General features: G+C 45.8%; 1 protein-coding gene across 1 annotated transcript in view; it reads right to left on the minus strand.

Moving 5' to 3' along the window:
• Nucleotides 1-10004: 10004 nt before the first annotated feature.
• Nucleotides 10005-26352, minus strand: part of TMEM131 (transmembrane protein 131) — a 200845-nt gene continuing 184497 nt past the window's right edge. The window contains exons 36-41 of the mRNA XM_054728464.1: nucleotides 18209-18374; nucleotides 16640-16761; nucleotides 16443-16539; nucleotides 15284-15381; nucleotides 14392-14552; nucleotides 10005-11043 (exon numbers count right to left, since the gene is read on the minus strand). Of these exons, the coding sequence (XP_054584439.1) occupies nucleotides 10762-11043; nucleotides 14392-14552; nucleotides 15284-15381; nucleotides 16443-16539; nucleotides 16640-16761; nucleotides 18209-18374 (926 nt within the window). The 3' untranslated portion in view covers nucleotides 10005-10761. The remainder of the gene's footprint in view (nucleotides 11044-14391; nucleotides 14553-15283; nucleotides 15382-16442; nucleotides 16540-16639; nucleotides 16762-18208; nucleotides 18375-26352) is intronic.

Genomic DNA, 26352 nt, shown 5'->3' on the forward strand with positions numbered 1-26352 from the left:
TGTACAACAGAAAGAATTGGTATTTGTATATATTGAGAAGTGACCACCACAGTAAGTCTAGTTAACATCAGCGCTGCACCACGTACTTACAAAGTGTCTCCCTTTATGGTGAGAAAATTAAAAAAAAAAAAATCTTTACTCAAGGATGTTTTTATTGATATTTTTAGAGAAAGAGGGAGAGAGAGAAAGATTGATGTGAGAGAGGTGGTTGTCTCCTGCACATGCCCCGACCAGGGCTGGGGATCAAACCTGCAACCCAGGTATATGCCCTTGACTGGGAACTGAACCCAAGACCCTTCAGCGTGCAGGCCGACACTCTAACCACTGAGCCACCAGCCAGGGCTCTGTCTTCTTGATGGATTGTTCCATTTACTATTATGGCTGGACGGCTGTTTTGTTTGATGTAAGTATGGCAGCACTTCCTTTTGGTCACCATTTGCTTGGATTGTCTCATTCTCCCCTTCACGTTGGGCCTGTGTTTGTCTTTGTAGCTGCGATAGGTCTCCTAAAGGCAACATAGCGTTGGGTCTTGTTTTTTAAGTCCATCCATTTATGGTGGAGCCTGTTGGTCCATTCACTACATAGTCTGTGTCTTTGGGTGGAGTTCATTCTTTTTACATTGAGGATAATATTGATATACTAGAGGCCCGGTGCATGAAATTCATGTACGGGATGTCGGGGGGGGGGGTTGTCCCTCAGCCCAGCCTGCACCCTCTCCAATCTGGAACCCCTCGAGGGATGTTCGACTGCCCGTTTAGGCCCGATCCAGGTAGGGCCTAACCGGGCAATTGGACATCCCTCTTCCAATCCAGGACTGCTGGCTCCCAACTGCTCGCCTGCCTGCCTTCCTGATTGCCCCTAACCGCTTCTGCCTGCCAGCCTGATCACCCCCTAACCACTCCCCTGCCAGCCTGATTGATGCCTAACTGCTTCCCTGCCAGCCTGTTTGCCCCTAACTGCCCTCCCCTGCAGGCCTGGTCCCCCCCAACTGCTCTCCCCTGCAGGCCTGGGTTCCCACCAACTTCCCTTCCCTGCAGGCCCGGTCACCCCCAACTTCCCTCCTCTGCCATCCTGGTCACCCCTAACTGCCCTCCCCTGCAGGATTGATTGCCCCTAACTGCCCTCCCTTGCAGGCCTGGTCCCTCCCAACTGCTCTCCCTTGCTGGCCTGATCGCCCACAACTGCCTTCCCTTGCAGACCTGGTCCCTACCAACTGCCCTCTCCTGCTGGCCATCTTGTGGTGGCTATCTTGTGTCCACATGGGAGCAGTCATCTTTGACCACATGGGGGCAGCCATCTTGTGTGTTGGAGTGATGGTCAATTTGCATATTATTCTTTTATTAGATAGGATTAGATAGGATAGAGGCCTGGTGCATGGGTGAGGGCTGCTGGTTTGCCCTGAAGGGTGTCCAGGATCAGGGTGGGAGTTCCCTTGGGGCGTGGGGCGGCCTGGGTGAGGGGCCTGTGGTGGTTTGCAGGCCAGCCATGCCCCCTGGCGACCCAAGTGGAGGCCCTGGTACCTGGGATTTATTTATCTTCTAAATTGAAACTTTGTAGCCTTGAGCAGAGGCCTGGGCCCGCCAGGACAGGCAGAAAGCTTGGCTTCCTCCATTGCTGGGGAAACCCAAGCCTCCTGCTCTCTCCGTGGCCACAGCCATCTTGGTCGGGTTAATCTGCATACCCTCTCCTGATTGGCTTGTGGGCGTGGCTTGTGGTTGTATCGGAGGTATGGTCAATTTGCATATTACTCTTTTATTAGATAGGATGGGGACTTACTACTGTCATTTTATCTTTTGTTTTCAATTTTCTCTGTGCATTATTTCTTTTCCCTTGTGTTTTTGTCTGCTATTTTATTTATTTAAAAAATATTTGTATTGATTTCAGAGAGGAAGGGAGAGGGATAAACATCAATGATGAGAGTCATTGATCAATTGATCAGCTGCCCCCCTGCATGCCCCACACTGGGGATTGAGCCTGAAACCCAGGCATGTGTCCTAACCAGGAATTGAACCATTATCTCCTGGTTCCTAGGTCAATGCTCAACCACTGAGCCATGCTGGCCAGGTTTCTGTGGAATACTTTAATGCCATTTATTAGTGGATCATGTTGTTACTTATATAGTAGGAGTTTCATTTAGTAGTTATGTAATAGATTAATATGTGTATTACCTACTAAAAATACTTTGCACACTTAGAAAAACCTAGAGTGTGGAATGCTGGTATCTTCTTTGAAATAGGATAATATGATGCCATTTACTGTTGGAGCATGGTGGTACATTCCTTACAGAGTTAGTAGGAGTTTCATTTTGTAGTCTGTGCCAAAAACATTTTACCAAAATCCCAATTGGTACACATTAATTCTAATAGTGTTCAAACACTTCCCTGCGGTATTACAGAATGCACAGCTAATTAAAACACTAAAACTCTACTAATCTAGAGAGAATTTGCTAGTAGTGTTTACAAGTGTATTGATTATACATTATGTCATAGAGTAATAATATATGCATTATCGATTGGGAACACATTTCACTCTGATGGAACACACAGGTAAACCTATGTATTGATGGAGCATGTTGGTACATTCATTACCTAGTTAGTAAAAGTTTCATTTAGTAGTTATAGGTCGTGCTCAAAACCATTTGACAAAATCCCACTAAGTACGAATGAATTTACAAATGTATTGACTATATATTATGTTGTTGTAAATCCTCACCCAAGGATATTTTTCTATTGATTTTCAGAGAGAGTGGAAGGGAGGGGGAGAGAGAGAAATATCGATGTGAGAGGGACACATCGATTGGTTGCCTCCTGCACACGCTCCAAGTAGGGCCTGGGGTTTGAGCCTGCAACCAATGTACGTGCCCTTGACTGGAACCGAATCCAGGACCCTTCAGTCCACAGGCCAACGCTATATCCACTGAGCCAAACTGGCTAGGGCTGATTATACATTATGTAATAGATTAATACAAGCATTAACTGCTGGGTACACGCTTCACTCTTTGAAGGGATACACAGGTGAACCTAGTGTGTGGAATGCTAGTATCATCTGTGAAATATAATACTAGAGGCCCGGTGCATGAAATTCCTGCACAGGTGGGGTCCCTAGGCCTGGCAGGCGATCAGGGCCGATCAGGTCTAGGCCAATCAGGGCCCGAAGGCCCCGGTGGGGTCGGGAGCGGAGGTGATGGGCACCAGGCTGGCTGCAGAAGGAACAGATACTACGCGCCAATGCTGCCCTCAGTGCCCCGCCACCCCATGGTTCCCCACTTCCCCCCCTCCTCCTTCCCTCGGTGCCCCGCCGCCACCGGGGGCCTGCTGGCTGGGGGAGGGGCCAGGGGAGGTTTTGATCCCTAGTTTGGAATGTGCAAGAGACAGTCAATCAATGATTCTCTATCATTATTGATGTTTCTATTTCTATTTCCCTCTCCAAAATCAATCAAATATATATATTTAAAATGCAAGGTTTTTAGAGGAAGAAAGGTAGGGCCAGGGAGCTATTGACAGGGGGGCATTTGAGATCTTGCTCACATTTCAGATAGGATAACATGAGGTGGTCCTCATGGGGTGACAGGTGAGGAGTGGCAGTGGGTGGAGCAGGGCACTGCGGGCTGAGGAACGGGCTGTAATGACTGGGAATGTCTGTGACAGTGACACCAAGCATGTGTTGGGGTCATTGCTGGGATCATTCATCTCCAAGAGGTTTTGATTCTGGATGGGAGGAGAAACATGGAGATCAGCGGGCCTTTCTTAGCCTAGAAGGTGAGGCGGGCGGCAGGGGTGGTCTGCCCTGCTTCCCTACAAATGTAAACACATAGTGTAGCTGCACATGGACGTCAGTCAGTAGCCAAATCAATGCCCAGCCAGCCCTGGTGGCTGTGTCCTGACACTCTCTGGCTGTGCTGTGGTGCTATTGGCTGGGGAAGCTGAAGCCATGCCCAAAGCACACGTAGCATATGAAGGAGCAGGCAGGAAGCCAGAAGCTGGAAGTCAGAGCTGAGGTGGCCCAGCAGCACTGTGTCCGCCATGGAGCTGGACAGAGCAGCTGTTGGTGTGACCAGCTTTGGAGTCAGGGGCTGTGCTTCCTGCACGTCGCCAGCGAGTCCCCAGGAGCCCGTGGCATGCCAGCCGGGCTGGGCGGGGCCTGGGGAGGCCTTTTCCCTCCTGGAGCCGTTCTTCCCAGGGTGGTGGCGTGGGCCGCTTTTTTTTTTTTTTTTTTTTTTCAATTGGAAAGCAAGCTCTGTCTGGGCTTGCAGTTCCTGGAATCCCTGGGCCATAGTGTGCCTCCAGGCCTCACTGTGCCCCCTCCCCCTCCTCCTGCGTTGAGTGTCTGGCCCCGGGTGGTCAGTGTGCATCATAGCGACTGGTTGACCAGTTGTTCTGGTTGTTCTGCCGTAATGGTTGCTGGGCTTTTATTATATAGGATAGGATAATGCCATTTACTGCGGGAGCACGGTGAAATAGTCAATACAGAGGTAGTAGGAGTTTTTTTTAGTAGTTGTAGTTTGTGCTAAAAACAGTTTGCCAAATTCCTCTTGGTACCAGTTACTTCAGAGAGTGTCCCAACACTTCACAACAGGAATTTCAGCATGTGCAGCTAATTGAAACACAAACTCCAGGTGTTGACAGAGTTTGCTAGTAGTGCTTACAAATGTATTGGTTATACGTTATATAATTGACTAACACATAAATTACCTACAGGGAATTCCTTTCACTCTCTGAAGGAATACAAAGGTAAACCTAGTGTGTGGTATCTTCTCTGAAATATTATAAGTCCTTTTACTGTGGAACATATTGGTAATTAATTACTTATAGAGAGTTTAATTTTGTAGCTTTTATCCTATGCTAAAGTTGGCCAAAACCCTTGTATAGAAAAGTGTTCAAACACTTCACTACAGGTATCACAGAATGCACAGCAAATTGAAACTATACTATTCTAGACCAGAGTTTGCTAGTTGTGTTTACAAATGTATTGATTTTATGTAATGTCAGAGATGAATACATGCATTACCTACCGGGAACATGCTTCTCTTTCTAGGAAAACACAGGTGAACCTAGTGTGTGGACCTATCTTCTGTGAAATATCTATATATATGAAACCCTAATATGCAAATAGACCAAATAATGTAACAACTGAATCGAACAACCATCACTATGACATGCGCTGACCACCAGGGGGCGTGCACAGAACATGGCGGGTGTCAGCCATGACAGGATGGTGGAGCAGGTGAGCGGGGGCGCCAGACCAAGGTGGGGCGCTGGTTGCTGTCATCAGGGTGACCTGGTGGTTACTGAAAATTCGTTGCTCCTGTGTGCTGAGTTCCGGCCAGTGCTTGCACTTTTGCTGGCGCCGGCCCCACTTGCATCACTGCTGGCGCTCGGCTCTGGCCCTGATCACTTGGTGCCATCAATGGGTGCAAGTGGTGGCTGCCAGCCCCAATGGCCCCTCAGGGCTTCTCCACCTCCCCCTGGCTCCTGAGGGGCCATCGGGGCAGCAGCCGCTGCTCACACCGCTGACGGTACTGGCCCTGCTCACACCCGCTGCTGGTGCCAGCTCCAATTGCTCTGCACTGTCAGCAGGTGTGAGCGGAGCTGGCGCTGTCAGAGCGTGGGTGAGGCATTGGCGGGAACGGGGCTGCAGGCAGACAGGGGACCAGGGGCCGTGGTGGGAGGGGCAGGTGGGGGCACAGAGGATGGACTGAGACCTGCTCCTGTGCCCACTGCAGCCTCGTGGCCCACAGTTCCTTTCAAGGTGCACAAATTCATGCACTGGGCCCCTAGTTGCAATATAATGGATTTATTGGTGCAGCACTTTGCTACATTCATTACATAGTTGGTAGTTATTCTCTGTGTCATAGAAAGTTTTCCAAAATCCCAGTAGGTATGACCTAATTCTAAGTGTTCAAGCACTTCACTACCGGTCTTACAGAAGGCACAGGCAATTGAAACTCTAAATTTAGAAAAATCGATGCAGAGTTTCCTAGTAGCATTTACAAATATATTGATTGTATGTTGTCATAGACTAATACATGTATTAACTACTGGGAATTGTTTTACTCTTTGAAGGAAAACACTGGTAAACTTAGTGTGTGGAATGCGGGTATCTTGTGGAAAATAAAATGTAATGCCACTTATTGAAGGAGCACGTTGGAACATTTGTTACCTTTTTAGTGGTATTATCATTTGGTAGTTACAGCCTGGTCTAAAAACAGATGTCCAGAATTGTGCTTGGTATGAACTATGTAAGAGTTCAGACACTTCACTGCGGCATTACAGGAGCAGCTAATTGAGACATAATCTAAACAGATGTAGCCAGTTTGCTAGTAGTGTTTACAAATATATTATTTCTATATTATGTCATAGACTAACAAATGAATCCCCTAGTGAGAACTCATTTCATTCTTTGAAGGAATGTAAACCTTGTGTGTGGAATGCTGCTATGTTCTGTGAAATATTATAATACAAATTTGTGCACTCCCTCAGCCCCACCTGCACCCTCTTGCAGTCCAGGAGCCCTCAGGGGATGTCTGACTGACGGCTTAGGCCCACTCCCCACAGAGAGCGGGCCTAAGCCGCAGTCTGGCCTCCCTCTGCAAGAGGCAACCAGTGGGCCGATCAGGGGAGGCGCAGTGACCAGCCCTGCCCCCCATCACCCTGCTGCCGCTGGTGGCCTCCCTCTGCAGGAGGCAACCGGGCAGGCTGATCAGGCCCTGTCCCTGTGATCGCCCCTCTCTGCTGCTGGTTGCTGTTGCCGCCCTCCCCCCCCCCCCGCCCCCCGTCCCCTCCCGCTGCCCGCTGGCATGTGCCTTGGCTGGCCTGCTCACCGGTTCCCCTCCCCTCCCCACTGCTGACCGGTTGTTCTACCATTTGGTCAATTTACATATTATGCTTTTATTATATAGGATGCCATTTATAGAGGTAGCAGGTTGGAACATTCAATACAGAGTTAGTTGTTATAATTTGTGCTATAAAGTTTTCCAAAATCCCTCTTGGAAGAATTACTTCTGTGTATCAGAATACGTAGATAATTGAAACATTAAAATAAAACAGGTCTAGCCAGAGTTTGCTAGTAACGATTACAAATGTATTGACTATACAATATGTAATAGACTAATTCATGCATCACATAGTGGGAACATGATTCACTCTTTGAAGGAACACACAGGTAACCTTGTGTGTGGAACACTGGTTTCTTCTGTGAAATATCTCTCTATAAAAAGCCAGCAACCGTAATGGCCATAACGACCGTAACAACTGGTCGCTATGACGCCCACTGTAGCCAGCGAACCGGCCTGATCAGGGGGTGGGGCCTGCCAGCCAACCTTGCAGCCCCTACCCCTGCTGGCCTGCTCCTGATCGGACTCTCCCACCCCGATCAAGAGCGGGGCTGGCCAAACACCCCTTCCCTTCCCCCCAGCCAGCCCTACCCCCGATCAGCCTGTCCCACCATGACAGTCCTGCCTGCCGCCCCACCCGATTGCATCCCTCCACCCCAACAGCGGGCGGGGCTGGCCAACCAGCCTCCTGCAGCCCCTTCCCCGATGAGCCCCCACCACACGGATAAGCCCACAGCTCCTCCCCCCAGCCGACCCCATCCCTGATAGCCCCCCCACCCTGATCAGGGGCAGGGTCACCTGGCCAACCACCCATGCCCCTCCCCCAGGCCACTGGCCCCCAGTCAGCACCCTCTACCTCATTTGGGGGCAAACTCACTGCCCACAGCCCCTCCCCAAGGCCGGCCCCACCCCCAATTGGTCCCCCAACCCCAATTGGGGGTGGGGCCAGCTGGCCAATAACCCATGGCCCCTTCCCCCAGCTGGCCCATCTCCCACCATCTCCTCCTCCTGACAGGCCCAGCCTTGATCCACCCCAATTGGGGCTGGGCCGGCCAGACCCCACACATGCATGAATTAGTGCACTGGGCCTCTATAACATAAGCCGTTGACTAGGGAGCTCATTGGAACATTCAATAAAGAGGTAGTAGGAGTCCCATTTAGTAGTTATAATTGGTGCTAAGAAGGTTGCCAAAATCACTCTTGTTATGAATTGCTTCTAAGAATGTTCCAACACTTCACTACAGTAATTACAGAATATGCAGCTAATTGAAGCACTAAAAGTAGACAGATCTAGACAGTTTGCTTGTAGCGTTTAAAATATATTGATTTTATGATCTGTCATAAAAGGGTTGAGAGTTACCAATAACTTGGTGACAAAAAGGAATCTCTCTTCATTTGATGCATTTTAATAAATCATTTTATATGAAAAACCCAGATTATAATTTTACTTCTTTGGTACATTATTTATGTAAGAAACAAATTTAAAGAGATACCATTATTTGTATGCATATAGGCATATAAAGATATAAAAAATGATTTAGAGTTTTTAACTATAGCTTTAAAATATAATAAACTTTTTAGTATATTAAATACTATATATAGCATTAAATTTATTAGGATGAATGGTAACAACTTTTAAAAATAAATTGAAAATCACGTTGTCTATTACCTTGTGCATATTCCTGAATGTCTCTATAGTTAGTAGAGATTCTGTTAGCAGAATCGTAACCTGTAATAAAAAAACATACTTTTTCCTTCAGACCCGTGACTTCCAGACAAATATAAAGTGTTAATATTTTATGAGCATCAAACTCATTACATTAAAATTCTGAAAGGGATAAACATATCACCTAAAAGTATTTGCATATTGTTAATCTGACGTTTTAAGAAATGTTTAAAATTCTTTTTGTACGTTTAAGAAACTGTACAACTATTTCAAGATTATAAATTAATTTAAGTCTAAGCTTTTAAACTTACCAATTTGAACATTAAAATTTTGTTAATGTATTACATTTTCATGAATTTTTAGCATTTTAAGAATCTTATAAAATAAACCATTTAAAGAGTTATCAGTTATTTTATTTAAACACAATTATACATGTGTATTTATATATAAAGGAAATATACATATAAATTTTAATATTAAATTCAACTTGGGCCTAGTAAGTGCTGAGCACGGACTGTGTGAACACAGGTCTCCGGTAGCTCCGCCTCCGGGGGAGCTCTAGGTCTGACTGACATGTCGCTGCTAGAATACCTACCCTGACACTTATCTGTACTTCCTCCCTTTCCAAGTGTAGGAGGTTTCAGTGCTGCCGGGAGCAGCCACGTGGCGTCTCGGGACCTCGCTACGGAGCCTGAGACAGGTATGCAGGGAAAATTTGCCAGCATTTTTCTGTCATAAGTGAGGGCTAACATGATGCCCCCCTTTTCATAGCTTTGCAACACTTGCTTGCTTTGGTGTAGAACTCTAGCCTCGGGTGTCCTGGCTTTGCAAGGCAAGTAAGTGCACACAGGAGGCCCCATCGGTGAGACCAGGTCTCCCAGGGCCCGAAACGGCGACCGTAGGGGCAACTGGTGTCCCCGAGGGCAGAGCACAGGGTAGAGAAGCTGCTTTACTGAACTCTGGTATGAAGCAGAGAAAAGGTCGGACTCAACATCACTCTGCACACGGTTTCAACTACCCTGACCTTGGGGATGGTTGGAGTTCTTCAGGATGTACTTGACCTCAAATAGGACACTGATGCTGTGTTTCCTGGTTACCCAGCAAAGGCTGTATGTCCCCAGATTGGTGTTAAACTGGAAATGAAAGAGGAGAAAAGCAAGTTGGGCAGGACTTTCTGGAAGCCCAAACCACATTGATGCACCACGGCACACCGGTACCTGCGTACCCTCGACAAGACCATGTGGAGGAGTTATGGGAGTTTTAATTGGAAAAGGGTCAGCACACTTCCAGTTGAAAGGAAAAATAAGAATTAAATATGTAAACTTTTTCTATCAAGGACCTTCGGCGACTACCATGGAAATACTCAGAATTTAAGTAGGGCACGGGGTTCCAGCCATGACAAACCAAATCCCAGAGTAAATAAATGATGGCATGGCTTACCTGGGTGTGAGAGAATCCAAATAAATGCATCTTGCATGTAAAAAAAGGCACACGACAATTCAAGGCTTTTGAAAAAAGCATCATTTATTTCAAAGTACAACACAAAGTTGTATTTTTAAGAAATACACATTCAATCTTGTATCTCAAGACTTGGCTATGTGCATCTCAGTTTATCTTTAAAATAAATTCAGGTATACAAATGTTACATACCTCAAGTACAAATAGCACAGAAAATGCCTATGGTCTTACTGAATGTTTTTACATTCATTCTCTGTTGTTCAGCTTGACTCACATTTCTGTAATCTGCTTTTAAGCCAGGACAGCCTTATTTTAAAAAAATACTCTGTATTTTCCAGCACAAAGTCCTCATACATTTTTAAAATTAGATCTTGGCGCATAATATTGTGAAATTATAAAAAACCAACCCTGGTAGTTTAATAAAATTGTCACATGCCAGGACTTCTGAATCAACTCAAATTATTTCTTCAGCTGTAATGTCAGATTTGTGTTCCTACAGATAAAGAATGGAAGACAGACAGGCGGTGGCAACTTGACAGCAGTTAAGGTTTCAGACGTACAGGTCTTACTGAAGTTTGTGGCCGAGTCCAGACTTTTCTCTAAAAGCAAACAGCAAATCTCATTATCATAATTGCAAGAAAGATCTGAAAGCAGCGAGTGGTACAAGCCTGCCCTGCCCGAGTCTGTTTGTGAAGAGGAGGGTGGGGAGTGGGGAGCTACAGCAGGAAGAGCCTTAGAAAGATGTCTCAGAAACTGGCAGATCATGATCTAGACAAGGGCCCCCACTTTTTTTTGTTGCCTAATTTCAATTCTCATGAGGGAAGTGCGAATTAGACCACGGGTCAGAGCTCCTTCTTCCAATTGTGGGGCTCCATATCCGCCATGGGTTGTAGGTCTGTCCCAGATCATCAGCTGGACCGGAGGCCGAAGGGGCGTGAGGAGCAGCGTTCTCTGTGCCCATGAGGCCGATGCTGGTCAGCGTGCTTGCTGGAGTGGTGAAAGGGAGGGCGCTGCTAAGGTTGCTGGACCAGATGGAGCTGCTGAATGGGGGGGTGTACCATAAGCCACTGGTGTTGCCAAGGACTGACTGCAAAACAGAAAACACAACAGGGGCGTCAGGCTTGAGAAGGGCAGGCGGCGGGCAAGTGCTGAAGGCTCTGCTGAAACGGGCTGGGCCATCGGTATCTCTCATGTTATTTTAAAACAAATGTGTTATATGTATAACCATCCCAGAATCTGAGCAGATGACTGTGATATTTTATTTTTTGTTAATCCTCACTCGATATTTTTTCCATTGGCTTTTTTTTTTTTTAAAGAGTAGAGGGAAGGAGGAATGGGGGAGTGGGGAGAGAGGGGGAAAGAGAGGGGAGAGAGAGAGAGAGAGAGAGAGAGAGAGAGAGACAGACAGACAGACAGACAGACATCAACTGGTTGCCTCCTACAGGCACCCCGACCAGGGCGGCAATCGAACCCGCAACCCAGGTACATGCCCTTGACCTGGCATTGGACCCTTGACCCTTTGGGGCATGGGCTGATGCTCTAACCACTTAGTGACACCAGCCAGGGCAAGAAGGATCTGAAAGCAGCGAGTGGCACAAGCCTGCCCTGCTCGCGTCTGTTTTGTGAAGATGAGGAGGGTGGGGAGTGGGGAGCTTGGTTGTGATCTTTTAAACAAGGACTGTCCGATTAAGCCAGGGGCCAAGCCCAGCCCTGCCTGTTTCCGTAGAGAAAGTTCCACTGGAGTCCAGCCGCACCATCTGATCAGGTACTGCCCTGGCTGCTGGGCACAGGATGGCAGAGGAGAACAGGTGCGAGTGAAACAGCACAACCTACAAAGCCTAAGATATTACTGACCCTGGCTTAAAGAATGGTTGAGATGCTTTTAAAGCTAAAGCCAAACAATGACAAGTAGAGACACACGTTAGAATCTATTGAGTTAAATCAGTACCGATAAACCCTGCTTGTCTCGTTTAGTTCTCCTGAGGATGAAGAAGTGGCCACAGTGGGATCATACTTTTCTATCACAATTTTGTGAAAGCTGAGACCAGTAATTACTTTCCTTGGTGAGATTGCTTTTCTAGAACATGGTTCCTGCAGAAGAATTTTACTGAAAAACGAACAAATGCACACCAGAAAGCTCACGTAAGGGCACATGTGCTCCTCAGAACAAAACTAATGCCACCCCCAAAGCCTCTACCTGCAACCACCTGCTTGTTCTCTGTACCGGAGTTTGTTTCTGTTTTTTTTTTTGGTTTATTTTATATTTTATTTAAAAAATATATTATTGATTTCAGAGAGAAAGGGAGAGGGAGAGAGACAGAAACATCAATGATGAGAGAGAATCACTGATCAGCTGCCTCCTGCCTGCCCCACACTGGGGATCGAACTGTAACCTCCTGGCTCCTAGGTCAATGCTCAACCACTGAGCCATGCCGGCCGGGCTATTTTGTATTTTAGATTCCAAAGATAAGTGATATCATATGGTGTCTTTCTCTGTCTGTGTTATTTAACTTAGCCATTCTTATCCTCTAGGTCCACCCATGCTGTCACAAATGCAAGATTTCATTCCTTTTTATGGTTGAGTAATATCCCAGTGTATACAGACGGGTTACGCCGGACTCGACGGATGTTGTTTTGTGGTTACATTGCCATCTCCCATTTATTTATAAAACAAAAAAAAATTCCGTCATTTTGACGTATGTACATATGTGCTTTATGTTTTTTATTTATTTACCACAAGTTATCTTGCTTTTAAATTTTCTTTACTGTGTCACTTCCTCACTGCTGTGTGTGTGCTCCATGTGACGTAGGTGCTTATGTAGGGGGGTTCTGACTTAACGGCGAAAATCACGTTACGTCGCGCCGTAGGAATGGATCTCTGCCGTAACCCGAGGACCTACTATATATGTACCACATCTTTATCCATTTGTCTATTGATAGGCACTTAGGTTGCTTCCATATCTTGGCTATTGTAAATAATACTGCAATAAACACACGGCCGCATGTATCTTTTCAAATTCATGTTTTCGGTTTCTTCGGATAAGTACCCAGATGTTGAACTGCTGGACTGTATAGTAGTTCCACTTTTAATTTTTTGAGGAACCTCCATATTGTTTACCATGGTGGTTGCACCAATTTACAATCCTTTCTCCACATCTTCACCAACACTTGTTTTTAATATTTTTGATAGCCATTCTGACAGGTATGTAGTGTTCATGTGCATTTCCCTGATGATTAGTGATGTTGAGCATATTTTCACATGTCTGTTGGCTATCTGTGTGTCTTCTTTGGAGAAATGTCCCTTCATGTCCTCTACCCATTTTTAAATTGGATATTTTTTTGGTGTGTGTGTTAATTATATAGGGAGGGGCAAAGGTAGGTTCACATTTGTTTGTATGGAAAATACACTAATTGTTTCTGTACTCACAACTGTAAACCTACTTTTGCCCCTCCCTGTATGAGTTCTTGATGTATTTTGGACATTAACCCCTTCTCGGATGTATCTTCTCCCACTCAGCAGGTTGTCGTTCATTTGCTGGTTTCCTTCACTGTGCAGGTACTGGGCATATCAAAGCCGGCCACTGCTGGCATGGGGTTTGAAGATCTGTGAGAGGTTTTAGGAGTCTAGCGCAAGCCAAGGCAGGTTGCTTGTGTGAAGGAGCCCCGGCAAGAGGTTTGGTTGAGCAGATTTGGGGGGGGGGGGGGTGAACCTTGTTCGCCAGGCGAACGAAGGGCTCAGATTTGGTGCCAGGCTGGCTGGCTGGGGCGAGAGCTCAACAAAGGAACTATGTCATCTGCTGGCACTGCTGTCTCCGAAAAGAGCTGCCCCTCCCTCTTCCCCTCCCGCCTCCCCACTTTCCCCAGAGCCAGTCAACCGAGTTCCTCCCACTTTCACCCTGGTGCTTTTTGAGCGGCTGCCCCTGTGCTAGAGTGCGGAGTGAGTGCGTCTCTGCACAGGCCCTTTAAGCGCCGCTGGCTTTCACAGACATGCCCCGGGGACTCGTCTTCCTGGCGCTGGTCTCCAGGCTGAGGAGCCCGGGTTGGCTGGACCCCTCACTCCTCAGGAGAGCCCTCGCCATTCTGTATGGCCACCTCTCCTCCCAGTCTGGAGGTGGCTTCTTTATATCCTTACTCACAGGACTTCTGTTCAGCTGCTCTTCAGGTGGTTCTCAGTGATGCTGCTCTATGATTTGGTTAATTTTGATGTGGTTGTGGGACAAGGCGAGCACCACATTCACCTACTCCACCATCTTGGCCAGAAGCCTCCTCTCCCCTAAGTTCCTGCCTACAGTGGCTCTGAAAAATATTGATGGGCCACTTTGGCAGATATGAAGACACAGCGAGACAGATAATAACAGTACAACCCGACCTTCCCACACCATTCTCTGCTGCTTTTAACTGTGGCGGTGATGATGAGCGAGCCCCGAGTACTCACCGTGGCCGTGTGGGTCGGCGAGCTGGAACTGGCTGGCCAGGAAGGGCTGGGATCTGTCGCTGGAGATTCCCACAGGTATGAAGGGCCACTGCTAAATTCATTCCAGCTCCTCTGTGAGGCCTGACTGCACGATCGAGATAACCCGAGTTTGCTGAAAACTTCTGAAAGTAAGAACACAATTTCAAATCCATACTTTGTTTTGTCCTGCTCACCGAGGACAGAATGGGCATTCATCTGGGCACACACCGCCGCTGCCACTTGGGAACCCTCACACCGACTTCATTAGCTCCCACCACACTCCGGAGAGGAATGGGGGATATTCCCAAGAACTCAGGCATACAGCACACAATTTGAATACTTTACCCAAAACCCATCACTGGGTGACATAAAATGCAACTATCTCCCAACTCTAACATTACAATCACAGCTAGTGCAAAACTCTCATGAAGCTCTCTACTTCTGTGCAGCAAGAAAACATAAGGTGCCCCAGAATAGCCAGGAACCACTTTTCAGACACAGAATCCTTCCCTGAAGTTCTTAAGTAATTGCTGCGGAGCACACCCAACCGAGACTCACAGCATTGAGCCTGTTCCACGGCACCTCTGGGCTGAGAGGAGAGTGGGAGGGGACCCTTCCTAGAGCCTTGTGCTGGGCCCCTAAGCATCTGTCCAAACAGCAAGGACAGATCCACTTCCCAAGGTCAGCCCACATAGTTTATGTCTATTGATGCCTGACAGCAGGTACAAAGAAATGCATCTTTTAAAAAATGTCTACTAACAATAATCACACTTTCCTCTCCATCTCTGTTTCTCCACACATAAAACTAGACTTCATTTTCCTTCCTTCCTTGCCCACAGGCTTATTAGTTAGAGGTCTAGTGTTAAACACTTACCACCCGTTAGGTTAAAAGAATTTCCAAAGGCGGAGAACGAATTGAGGGGTGTGAAGTCAGGGCTGCTGGGGTTGCTGACAGGACTCCACAAACCCGAGCTGCATGTTTCAAGAGGAAAGAAAATGCAACACAAAACGGATGAGGGTCAGCAGCACAGAATCATTAAGTATGGCTTCACAAAGAGGGGACATTGCTTCAACTAAGGGTACTCAAGTATTAAACACAAAGGGAAAGGGGAGAACTGAAAAACAGCTCTATACCACAGAGGAGTGAAGGCACAGAGGATTTCAGAGCTCCTCCTCCTCAGCAAAGCTGAGAGCCTGCCTGGCCGGTGTGGCTCAGCTGGCTGGGTGTCATCCTATGCACCAAAGGTGGCTGGTTTGACTCTGGGTCAGGGCACATGCCCAGGTTACAGTGAGGCAACCAGTGGGTGTTTCTTTCTCTTTCTGCCTCTCCTTCCTCCCTCCCTAAGATCAATAAAAACATTAAAAAAAAAAAGAGAAAAAAAAAGATGAGAGCCTGGTTCAAAGCAAATTTTGCAGTAAAAAGAGATATATTTCTTTAGGGTTACTATTTGGTAAAGAAAGATTTAAAATCCAGGACTCATTTCCCTTTAGTGCCAAGCAGGTAAAACTGGGTTTTGCTCGCTGACAGCCTTTATTATTACTGTTGTTGTTAGTTATCTGGGAAGATAAACCGAGGCACTTGGCTGAATGCCACCAGGTGCTCTGGGTCAAGAAAGAGGCATGTCCACTAACTTAGTGTAAGTGACCCAGTATTTGCTCCCATTTCCTTCTCTCCATTTCACTTCTGTTCTTCTATACCTAATTATCAGATCACATCCTTTCCTACAGGAGACCATGATAACGGAGAAGGATGAGAACAGATTTAAAATGGGGACATAAGCCTCCTTCTCCGCTGGGTTATACAGGTCGTGTGCACCGCCTCCCCTCTCTCAGGGGCGCTATGCGGGGAGCACAGCAACTGGGCTGTCTGCTTCTACCCAAGACAAAAGCCCCTAGAAGCCTGGACCACTTCTGACAAATGCCTACTTGTAATCTAGGGGAGAAATGCCTGGAACACATGTATGGACAACAGCCGCTAACCTGACTTGAGAACCCTGTCCATCCTTCTCACGAGTAAGAACGGTCTACTGTACCTGTCTGAGCCATCGCTGTCACCAGGAGTGTGTGCAATGCCAAGGCTGCTGGAAAAATCTGTTTTGTTTGAAGAAACTTTAGCAAAGCCATTCCCACCTGTAACAATGGACTCTGTATCAATCGAAGGCGAACTGGCCAAAGGTAACTCCACTGTGCCGGGCCCCGCGGAGGCAGGCCTTCGACGCAGGCCACTCACCTGGGCTCTTGTCATAGCCAGCCGTGACTGCAGCAAAAGTGGGGTTGCCGTTCTTGCCAGGGAGGGAGGCTGCTTTTGTCAATTTGTTTTTGCTTCCACTTGGCTGCTTGGTTTTTGGGTCACTGAAGAAGCAAAGGAAGAATAATTAATTCCTCGCCAGCACTGCCTGCTGGAGGCCTGGAGGCGCACTGTCTCAGGGCTGTGGCCGGCCCAGGGCAGCCCACCGCCTGGCCTCATGTAAATGAGCTGGGACCCACAACTGTGTAGTCAGATGGAAAGTAAAAAACTTGTGGGGGAAAGGTAAGAAAATACAGGTCCGTCTAAGAGAGACCAGGTTCACAATTTAGGGACTGGAAAGACTGTTTTAGAGAGGACATGAGAAAGGGAGCCATTGGGCAGTGAACAAGGAGTGGAATGTGAGGTCCTGGCAGGTGACGACACAGGACAAGCTGGTTCTTAGAAAGCATCCTCCCCTATCAGGACGGCTAAGGAGCTCATGGTGACGGCCCAGGCAGGGTGGCTTCCCCAGACACAGTGGATGCTGCCTCTTTAGGCAAGAGTTAAAAACTGAGCAAAACAGGGGTGGGGACAGGACCTATCTGTGCTTGCTGGGAGGGTGACATGCAGTGACAGCTGTGTGTTGCTGAGAACAGTGCAGGCGCAAGGTAAGAACTGATAGGTGGTGACAGTGACACTGTCCCCTTAAAGGCAGTCCAACACAAGTGTGGCTGTGCCTCTAGGGAGGAGCACCAGCTGAGGTGTCCCACCTCCCTGTCAGGAGGCTGCCTGCTGTGCGCACGTCCCCTACTACAGCTGACTTGCTTTAGACCCTGCCCTTTTAATTGCTAAGCTAACTGCCATAAGAGCAAAATAAATGTACCACAAAGCCATTTCCTCAACTCACAGGACATCCATAGATCTTCATTTAATGTCAGTGTGTTTATTCACTCTCGAATTAGAACATCTATCTATATAAAAGCCTAAGCAACTGCAGAGGGCTGACCATCTGGTAGCTATGAAACGCAATGACCACCAGTGGGCAGATGATCAACGCAGAGGCATGGAAACATGGAATAGACTGATGAATCTCAGAGGGAAGGGGGGATGGAGGAAGGGCGGGAAGAGATTAACCAAAGACCTTATATGCATACTAGAGGCCTGGTGCACGGAATTGTGCACCAGTGGGGTCCCTCAGCTTGGCCTGCAGGCATCGGGCCGAAACTGGCTCTCTGACATCCCTCGAGAGGTCCCAGATTGTGAGAGGGTGCAGGAACCCCAATGGTGCACAAATCCATGCACCGGGCCTCTAGTAATTCTAGTTAAGTTAAATGATGCATTTCCAGTTGATGGGTTATAAAAGCCCAGGGATGGAAGGAGGCACTGCTGGGCCTGACAACAGTACGACGGCAGCCAGGGGAACCGCCCAGGGCAAGGGCGAGCTGCCGACAGATGTAGGAAGAAAGACAGGACAGCAGTCTGTGGCCACAGACATTTCCACTTAATGGGAGTGAGCCGCAGGTTTCTGGACACTTTCCTGTTCAAGGACTAGGAAGCGACCAGTGAACCTACCTGCTGGAGCTACTGTTCAGGATGCTGCTGTAGCTGCCACGGGACGCAAGCGGGCACGGTGCCGCCGGGGGAGACGGAGAGGCAGGTGTTGGTGAGGTCTGGCGTTGTTTTAAGAAAATGTCTGCATTGAAGGTTTGCAGAGAAAGTTTATAAAGACTATCGGTAGCTGGAAAGTAAAAATAAAAGGCCTCATTAATGTGCTATCTTTACTCTTCAAAATCAGTTACTTTTGGTGTTCCATCTGATACTATGCAGAACTCAAGTGCTCCTACAAAGAAAAACATAATTAAACCTTTCCGTGTGCTCTGTTCAAAGGTTTAAAGAAAACGAGAGGTAGCTTCTCTCTGCATAAGAGCTCTCAGAAGTACCAGTGAGGCCCGTCTCTGCTGAGCTGTGCCGTCCCCCAGGTCCTTCAGGGATGGCAGGTGAAATCGCTGCGTGGGGCCTGGCGTCTCTGTGCTTCCACACAGGCTCACACACTGTGGAGGAGCAGAGCCCGGGCACCCCTGCCACCCCAGTTCATCATACAATACCCCGTGATCTGGCACACCTACTGCGGTGCCGTTCCTGGTCCCTGGTTTGTAAGAATACAAACTCCTAATATCTTCCCGCTGCCCTCTAGGGTAATGTCTACACAGCTATTTAAAAAAGTTTAAAACAAAAACTGTCATGAAATAATACTTCTGCACTCACTAAATGGAAACACATATAACACCTTTATCAGAAAAAGCTATCACCACTTCTGATAAAGATGGTGGAGTAAACACCATGCTCACTCGCCTCCTCCCATGACCACATCAAAATTACAACTAAATTAGAAATAGTAAAAGAAGAACGAATAAAACCCAAAGTGAGTAGAGGGAAAAAAATAAGGATCAGAACAGAAATAAAAAATGTCTAAAATAATAGAAAAAAATCAAAGATCCAAGAACTGTATTCTTTGTAAAGATAAACAAAATTAATAAACTTTTAGATGGACTCATCAGGAAAAAAAATGAAAGGACCCAAATAAATAAAATCAGAAATGAAAGAGAAGTGACAACTGAGGCTACAGAAATACAAAGGGTTATAAGAAAATACTACGGCCCTAGCCGGTCTGGCTCAGTGGACAGAGCGTCAGCCTGCAGACCAAAGGGTCTCGGGTTCAATTCCAGTCAAGGGCACATATCTTGGTTGCAGGCTCCTTCCCAGCCCGGGCCCTGGTCGGGGCACGTGCAGGAGGCAACCAATCGATGTGTTTCTCTCTGTCTTTCCCTCTCTTCCACTCTCCCTAAAATCAATGGAAAAATATCCTCAGGTGACTATTTAAAAAGAAAAGAAAATACTACGACCAATTATGTGCCAACAAATAGGACAACCTGGAAGGAATGGATATATTCCTAGAAACATGCAATCTTCCAAAACTGAATCAGGAAGAAACAAAAAATCTAAACATTCTGATTACCACCAAGAAAACTGAATCAGTAATAAGAAAAACTCCCAACAAAAAGTCCTGGACCGGATGGCTTCACAGGTGAATTTTACCAAACATTCAAAGAACTAACACTTCTCCTTCTTGAACGATTCCCAATAATAGAAGAGGACGGACGACTCACCAGCTCATTTTACGAGGCCAGCATTATCCTAATTCCAAAACCAGATAAAGACACTACAAATAGAGAAAATTATAGGCCAACAGACCTGATGAAAACAAAAATTTAGCTAACCAAATTAAGCAATACATTAAAAACAGCATATACCACAATCAAGTGGGATTTATTCCTAGAATGCAAAGTTGGCTAAAATCCACAAATCAATATGATATACCACAAACAAAATGAAGGATAAAGATCACATGATCATATAATAGATGCTGACAAAGCATTAGACAAAATCCAACATCAATTCATGATAAAAATTCTCAGCAAAGTGAGGATAGAGAGAACATTCCCCATAATAAAGTCCATATATGACAAACACATAGCTAACATACTCAATGGTAAAAAGCTGACAGCTTTTTCTTTAAGATCAGGAACAAGACCAGATGTCCACTTTTTACTGATTATATTGAACATAGTACCGGAAGTCTTAGAGCAATCAAGCAAGAGAAAGACATAAAAGGCATCCAAATAGTAAATAAAGGTAACACAGTCACTATTTGCAGATGACATGATCCCATAAATAGACCCCCCCACTTCCCCCCTAAAAAAACTATTAGAATAAATGAACTCAGTAAAGTAGCAGGATACAAAATTAACATTCAGAATTTGGTTGTGTTTTTTACATCAATAGCAAACTATCTTAGGAAACAATCCCACTTACAAACATCAAAAATAATAAAATACCAAGAAATAAATTTAAGGAGGTAAAATACTAGTATTCTGAAAACTATATAGCACGGAAGAAATTAAAGATACAAATAAATGGAAGGCTATACCATGCTCATAGATAGAATTAACATCATCATTAAAATGTCCATATTATGCAAAGCAATCTGATTCAATGCAATCTCTATCAAAATACCAATGGCATTTTTCATAGAACTAGAATAATCTTAAAATTTACATGGAACCACCAAAGACCCTGAATAGCCAAAACAATCTTGAGAAAAAACAAACTTGGAGAAATCATGCTACCTGATATTAAAACAGCATGATACCAGCATAAAACATAGATCAATAGAACAGAATAGAAAGCCCAGAAGTAAAGTCACACTTATATTGTCAATCTATGACAAAGGAGGCAAGAATGTAAAATGGGTAAAGAGTCTCTTCAATAAGTAGTATTTGGGAAATTGGAGATACGTGGAAAAAATGAAACTAAACTACTTTCTTATACCATATATAAGAATGAATCCAAAATGGATTATAGCCTTAAATGTTTCAGACCCGAAACCATTAAAACTTCTAGAAGAAAATGTAGACAGTAAACTGTGATATCAGTCTTAGCAATTTTTTTTTTTTTTGGAAATGTCTCCTTGGGCAAGGGAAACAAAACTAAAAATAAACAAATGGGACTACATCAAACTAAACATTTTCTGCAGTTAAGGAAACCATCAACAAAATGAAAAGACAACTTATTGAATGGGAAAAGGTATCTGCTAATGATACATCTGGTAAGAGTCAATACCCAAAATATATAAGAAACTTGCACAACTTAACACTGAAAAACTGGATTAAAAAATGGGCAGAGGACCTGAATAGACACTTCTCCAAAGAGGACACACAGATGGCCAATGGACATATGAAAAGATGCTCAATCAACATCACTAATCATCTGGCAAATGTAAATTAAAAGCACAATGAGATACTACCTCACATCTGTCAGAATGGCTATCTATAAAAGCCTAATATGTAAATTGTCCCCATGGGAATTTGACCAGGAGACTGATCACTCACTATGATGTGCGCTGACCACTAGGGGGCAGTGCGGAACACAGGAAGGCCCCGTTGGCAGCAGGAAGGCCCCGGTCGGCCCTAATCATCGGCCAGGCCTAGGGACTTTACGCGTGCACGAATTTCGTGTGCTGGGCCCCTAGTTGTCAATAAATAAACAGACAAGTGTTGGCAAGGATGTGGAGAAAAGGGAACCCTTGTGTACTGTTGGTGAGCATGCAAGTTTGTGCAACCACTATGGAAAACAGTATGTAGGTTCCTCAAAAAATTAAAATTTAACTACCACATGACCCAGCAATTCTACTTCTGCGTATTTATCCTAGGAAACCCCAACATAAACTTGAAAAGATACATGCACTCCTATGTTCATGGCAGCATTACTTACAATAGCCAAATAAACAACTAAGTGTTCATTGGAAGACAAATGGATAAAGACGATGTGCTACACAGATACAGTGGAATAGTACTCAACCATAAAAAAGAATGAAATCTTGCCATTTGTGACAACATGGATGGACCTAGAGGGTATTTCGCTAAGTGAAATAAGTCAGAGAAAGACAAATATTATACGGTTTCACTTATATGTGGAATCTAAAAACTTAAATGAATGAACCAACAAATCAAACAAGCTGATAATACAGAGAACAAATTGATGGTTGCCAGATGCAAGGGGATTTAGGGAATGGGTGGAAAAGGTGTACGAATCGGCACTTATAAAGGGAATACAGTCAATATTGTAATAACTATGCATGGTATTAGAGGGCTATTATACTTATTGGGGTGATCACTTTATAAAATTTCTAATTTGTACACCTGAAACTAATATAATACTGTATGTCAACTATAACTGAAAAATAAAAATGTTGTAAAAAATTTTAAAATAAGACAAAAGAATGATCCCATTGCATTACCATGTGTACCTGGGTGCTGGTCCGTGACTGTGATAACAGAGAAGAGTAAGGAAAGTGCTCTGGCCTCTCCGAATTCAGTCTCCATGGCTCCCAGTCTCTGAGGCTGCCCACTGACCTAGTTACACTGGCACAACTGCATAGCCCCACTGCCCTCTTTTCTTATCTTTGTCCAAAACAGCTCTGCTCAGCTTGACGCTTTTCCCTTTGGCCCTCCTGGCTGGCCTTTTGTGCCCCATGCAAGTCCTGTGTACAGTGAGGGGAGTGCTCTAAAAGTGAGGGCCTCACTTCCAGACTGAAGCCTGCTCTCATGGAGGTTCTACTTCCGTGTAATTCTCTCCTACATAGGAGGCGTCTCCCTAGACCCCTAGGGCTCAGGGCCGAGATAAGGCTACACGTGCCCTGGCTGTGTCAAGGCCCCCTTATGGCACCACCAAGCAAAGCACGCTTCTCTGAAGCCCAAGCTACCCATCTGCCAGCTTCAGTGCCACTTGGTGACTGTTCCAGAGTTCTCCCTGACCCTCCTCAATGGTGCTGGCACCGCACCCACTGTCACCCTTGACCACATGGCTAATCCCTTCCCTCTTAGGCTGTGTTGTTTGTTGACCTGGCGCCCACACTCAGGACCCATCTCAAATGGCACCTCCTGTATGAACCTTGCTTAAATCTCTCCACCCTCCTGCTCTTCTTGGAAGCCCTTGCAGCATAGTGTGCCGATCTGATATCACATCTTCACTATTTGTACACTTGTTCTGACCCTTCCCTAGCCACCTCTTATACGAGTCATTTTCTGACCTCCTCCACCACCACTCGAAGTGACCTATCCCCTTGTGAACTGCCCACACCTGTGCCCCTCACCTGAATTCCAAGTTCTTAGCCTTCATCCAAACTACGGAGGCTTCAATCACCCACTCTTCATTTACATTCCCCCTCAAGGAACACTCTTTTGCTTAACCTTTTTACCTTTAGTGCAAACAAGCCAAATGTGAGTTTATTCTAACTCCGTGGTGAGTGTACACAAGTAAGTCCTAAGATTGGCCCTCTCGTCATTCTAAATCCTACCATCAGGTCCCTGCCTATGCTTGTCTCTGTCTTCTATAGTGGAATGTGGATTCTCGAACTTAATTCATTCCAGAAGGCTGTTTGAGAAGTGATTTGTTAAAAAACATATCTTTTCTCCTATTAGAAATAATGTAAATTGAATTAATCCATTCCAGACCCCCAAATGACTCCGTTTTAACCTTTCTTATATACCGTACTTGTCTAATGTACTGTTTAATCTATAAACAAGCACTTCTTTTCTAATATTTATCAAACCACCTCCTACTAGCCTTGTTCCAGGGGTGTCTTTTTCAGGTCAGTATACGGCATCTTCGCATGTTCAGATTTTATTGCCTCCAAAATGCTGTCACTGGCTAACTGCTTTTCCTTTATCCAAATCAACAACCGTTTTCCCAACTCTTCAATTGCCAGTGACCATTGTTTCTTTCACACCCTTAGCAACATTAGTACTTTTTTCTTAAAAAAATATATTTTTATTGATTTCAGAGAGGAAGGGAGAGGGAGAGAGATAGAAACATCAACAGAGAATCATTGATCGCTGCCTCCTGCACGTTCCCTTCTGGGGATCGAGCCCGCAACCCAGGCATATGCTCTAGACCGGAATCGAACCTAAGACCCACAGGCCAACGCTCTATCCACTGAGCCAAACCAGCTAGGGCAACATCAGCACTCTTGATGGCCTTTTTGTTTTAAAATTGTGTTACAAAAGCATTCTTTCCTTTCTTTGTTGCCCGAGAAACGCTTTTTGTTATAAAGGGTTGTCAGGTCTAGGAAAACTGAAATTTGGTTTGACAATGAAGACGTATTTTTGTGAACAACTTGGTTGAGAACTGAACTGTTTGAGATGGAAGACGTTCGAGAGATGAGGTTAGACTGTATTTTCAGGCGAGGACCTTGACCGTATTTTAGTAGACTGTGCTGCTGTCATGACTGACTGCAGGGGAAATCTGAGAACAAGGTAAAAAAGCTAGTGAGGAAAATAATGAATTTTTCAGAATAGGTTGTTTATGCAAAAGACTGAGTAAAATTGAGAATAAACTGAATTTTTAGAAAATGATTACACTGTAACTGTATGAGAAACAAGACAGGTAAAGAAATGTGGAATTGCCGTTTGATGTGGCTCAACTGGGGGTTGTGTCAGAGGCAGCTGATTGTTTTACTCTCACATCAATGTTTCTTTCTCCCTTCCTCTCCCTATAAAATCTATTTATATAAAAGCCTAAGTCACCAGATAACCAGACAACAGCTATGACATGCACTGACCATCAGGGGGCAGACGCTCAATGCAGGAGCTGCCCCTGGGTGGTCAGTGCGCTCCCACAGCGGGAGTGCCACTCAGTTGACAGACAGGTGCCAGACGCTGGGCTCATGGCTGGCGAATGCAGCTGTGGCGGCAGGTGCAGCAGGCCCAGGATGAGTGGGAGCAGTGCGGTGCCCAGCCTGGGCTCGGGCTCCTCCCCAGCTGCCTGCTCTTCCTGCACTGCTTTGTGCTGTGCGGGATCGATGCAGACAGCAGGCTGGAGCCCGATAAGCTGGTGGGTAAGGCCAGGCTGCGGCGGCATTGAGGTCCACTGATCCCCACAGGCCAGACCGAAGGACCCCACAGGTGCACGAATCTGTGCACTGGGCCTCTAGTATTAGTAGTAGTAATAATAATAATGATAATGATGATAATAATTAAAAATCTTACATTTGTAAAAATATATTATAAAAAAGAAATGTGGAATTAATGTTCTCCTAAAGAAGCAGTTTTTTAGAATGATTGCCCAATCCAAACAGGTCTTCCCATTTTGGACACTGGGCAGTGGTGTGCTGGTGCACCAGCTTCTGGGAAACAAAGACCTGATTTGAATCATCTGCTATTTCTCTGGTTACACACATACTCTTATTACAGAAGGTAGGACGTTATTAACAAAGAAAGGAGAAGCTGCAGCCTCACAGACTCCCCAAAGGGACTTAATTCCCAAGCAGGCAGCAAGACTAGCTTTCCAATCTCCCCAGGAACAACGGCCACTACCGGGGGAGGGAGAACCAGTAAGGGGAGATTCCTCTGCTGAGGCATGTGCAGTAGCCAGATGACAAAGCAAAACTATGAGACTTGTGCAGTAGAAGCCAAAATAACGACCATAAATGGGGAGGAATCTAGCCTGGGAAAAGGATAGGATAGGATAAGGGCATGCAACCCCAGAAGGTCTAGGAAAGGGATTGGATAGGGGAGAGCCCAGCACAGCCCTGGAAAAACCTAGGAAACAGATTGGGTTGGATAGTGTGAAAGACAGCCCGCTTGCTCCTGAAGCCTAGAAAATATATGGAGGGTTAGGAAGGACTTAGGGGCAGCTTTTAGAGCCTGCCCACACTCTACAGTCCCAAGGGTATATTATTTCTTTTCACCCCAATAAATCTTGCCACTATGCTAAAAATTCTCCCACGCATGTACCCCTTGAAATTCTTTTCTCGTGACACCACGAGAACCCATTTTCTCTGGGAATACTCTCACCATGACCAATTAAACTACAACATTATAACAACTGGCAGACTATTTAACAACGGGCTTTTGCTGGTTGGTAGAAGCCGGCTCCAGCAAACCAAACACTGGGTCTCCTTTCAAAGTAATGTTCTGCCCTGGCCAGGTGGCTCAGCTGGTTGAAGTGTCGTCCCATGCCAAAAGGTTGTGGGTTTGATCGCCGGTTGGGGCGTCAATGTGTGAGAAATATGGTGAAAACAGAAGTATGGCAAAAATGAGACTTTTAATACGTTCTCGAGGGTGTCCATTTGTACAGGCACACCTGTGGTAAGGAAC

This window comes from Eptesicus fuscus, chromosome 16, assembly GCF_027574615.1.
Source record: "Eptesicus fuscus isolate TK198812 chromosome 16, DD_ASM_mEF_20220401, whole genome shotgun sequence".
Taxonomy (NCBI): Eukaryota; Metazoa; Chordata; class Mammalia; order Chiroptera; family Vespertilionidae; genus Eptesicus; species Eptesicus fuscus.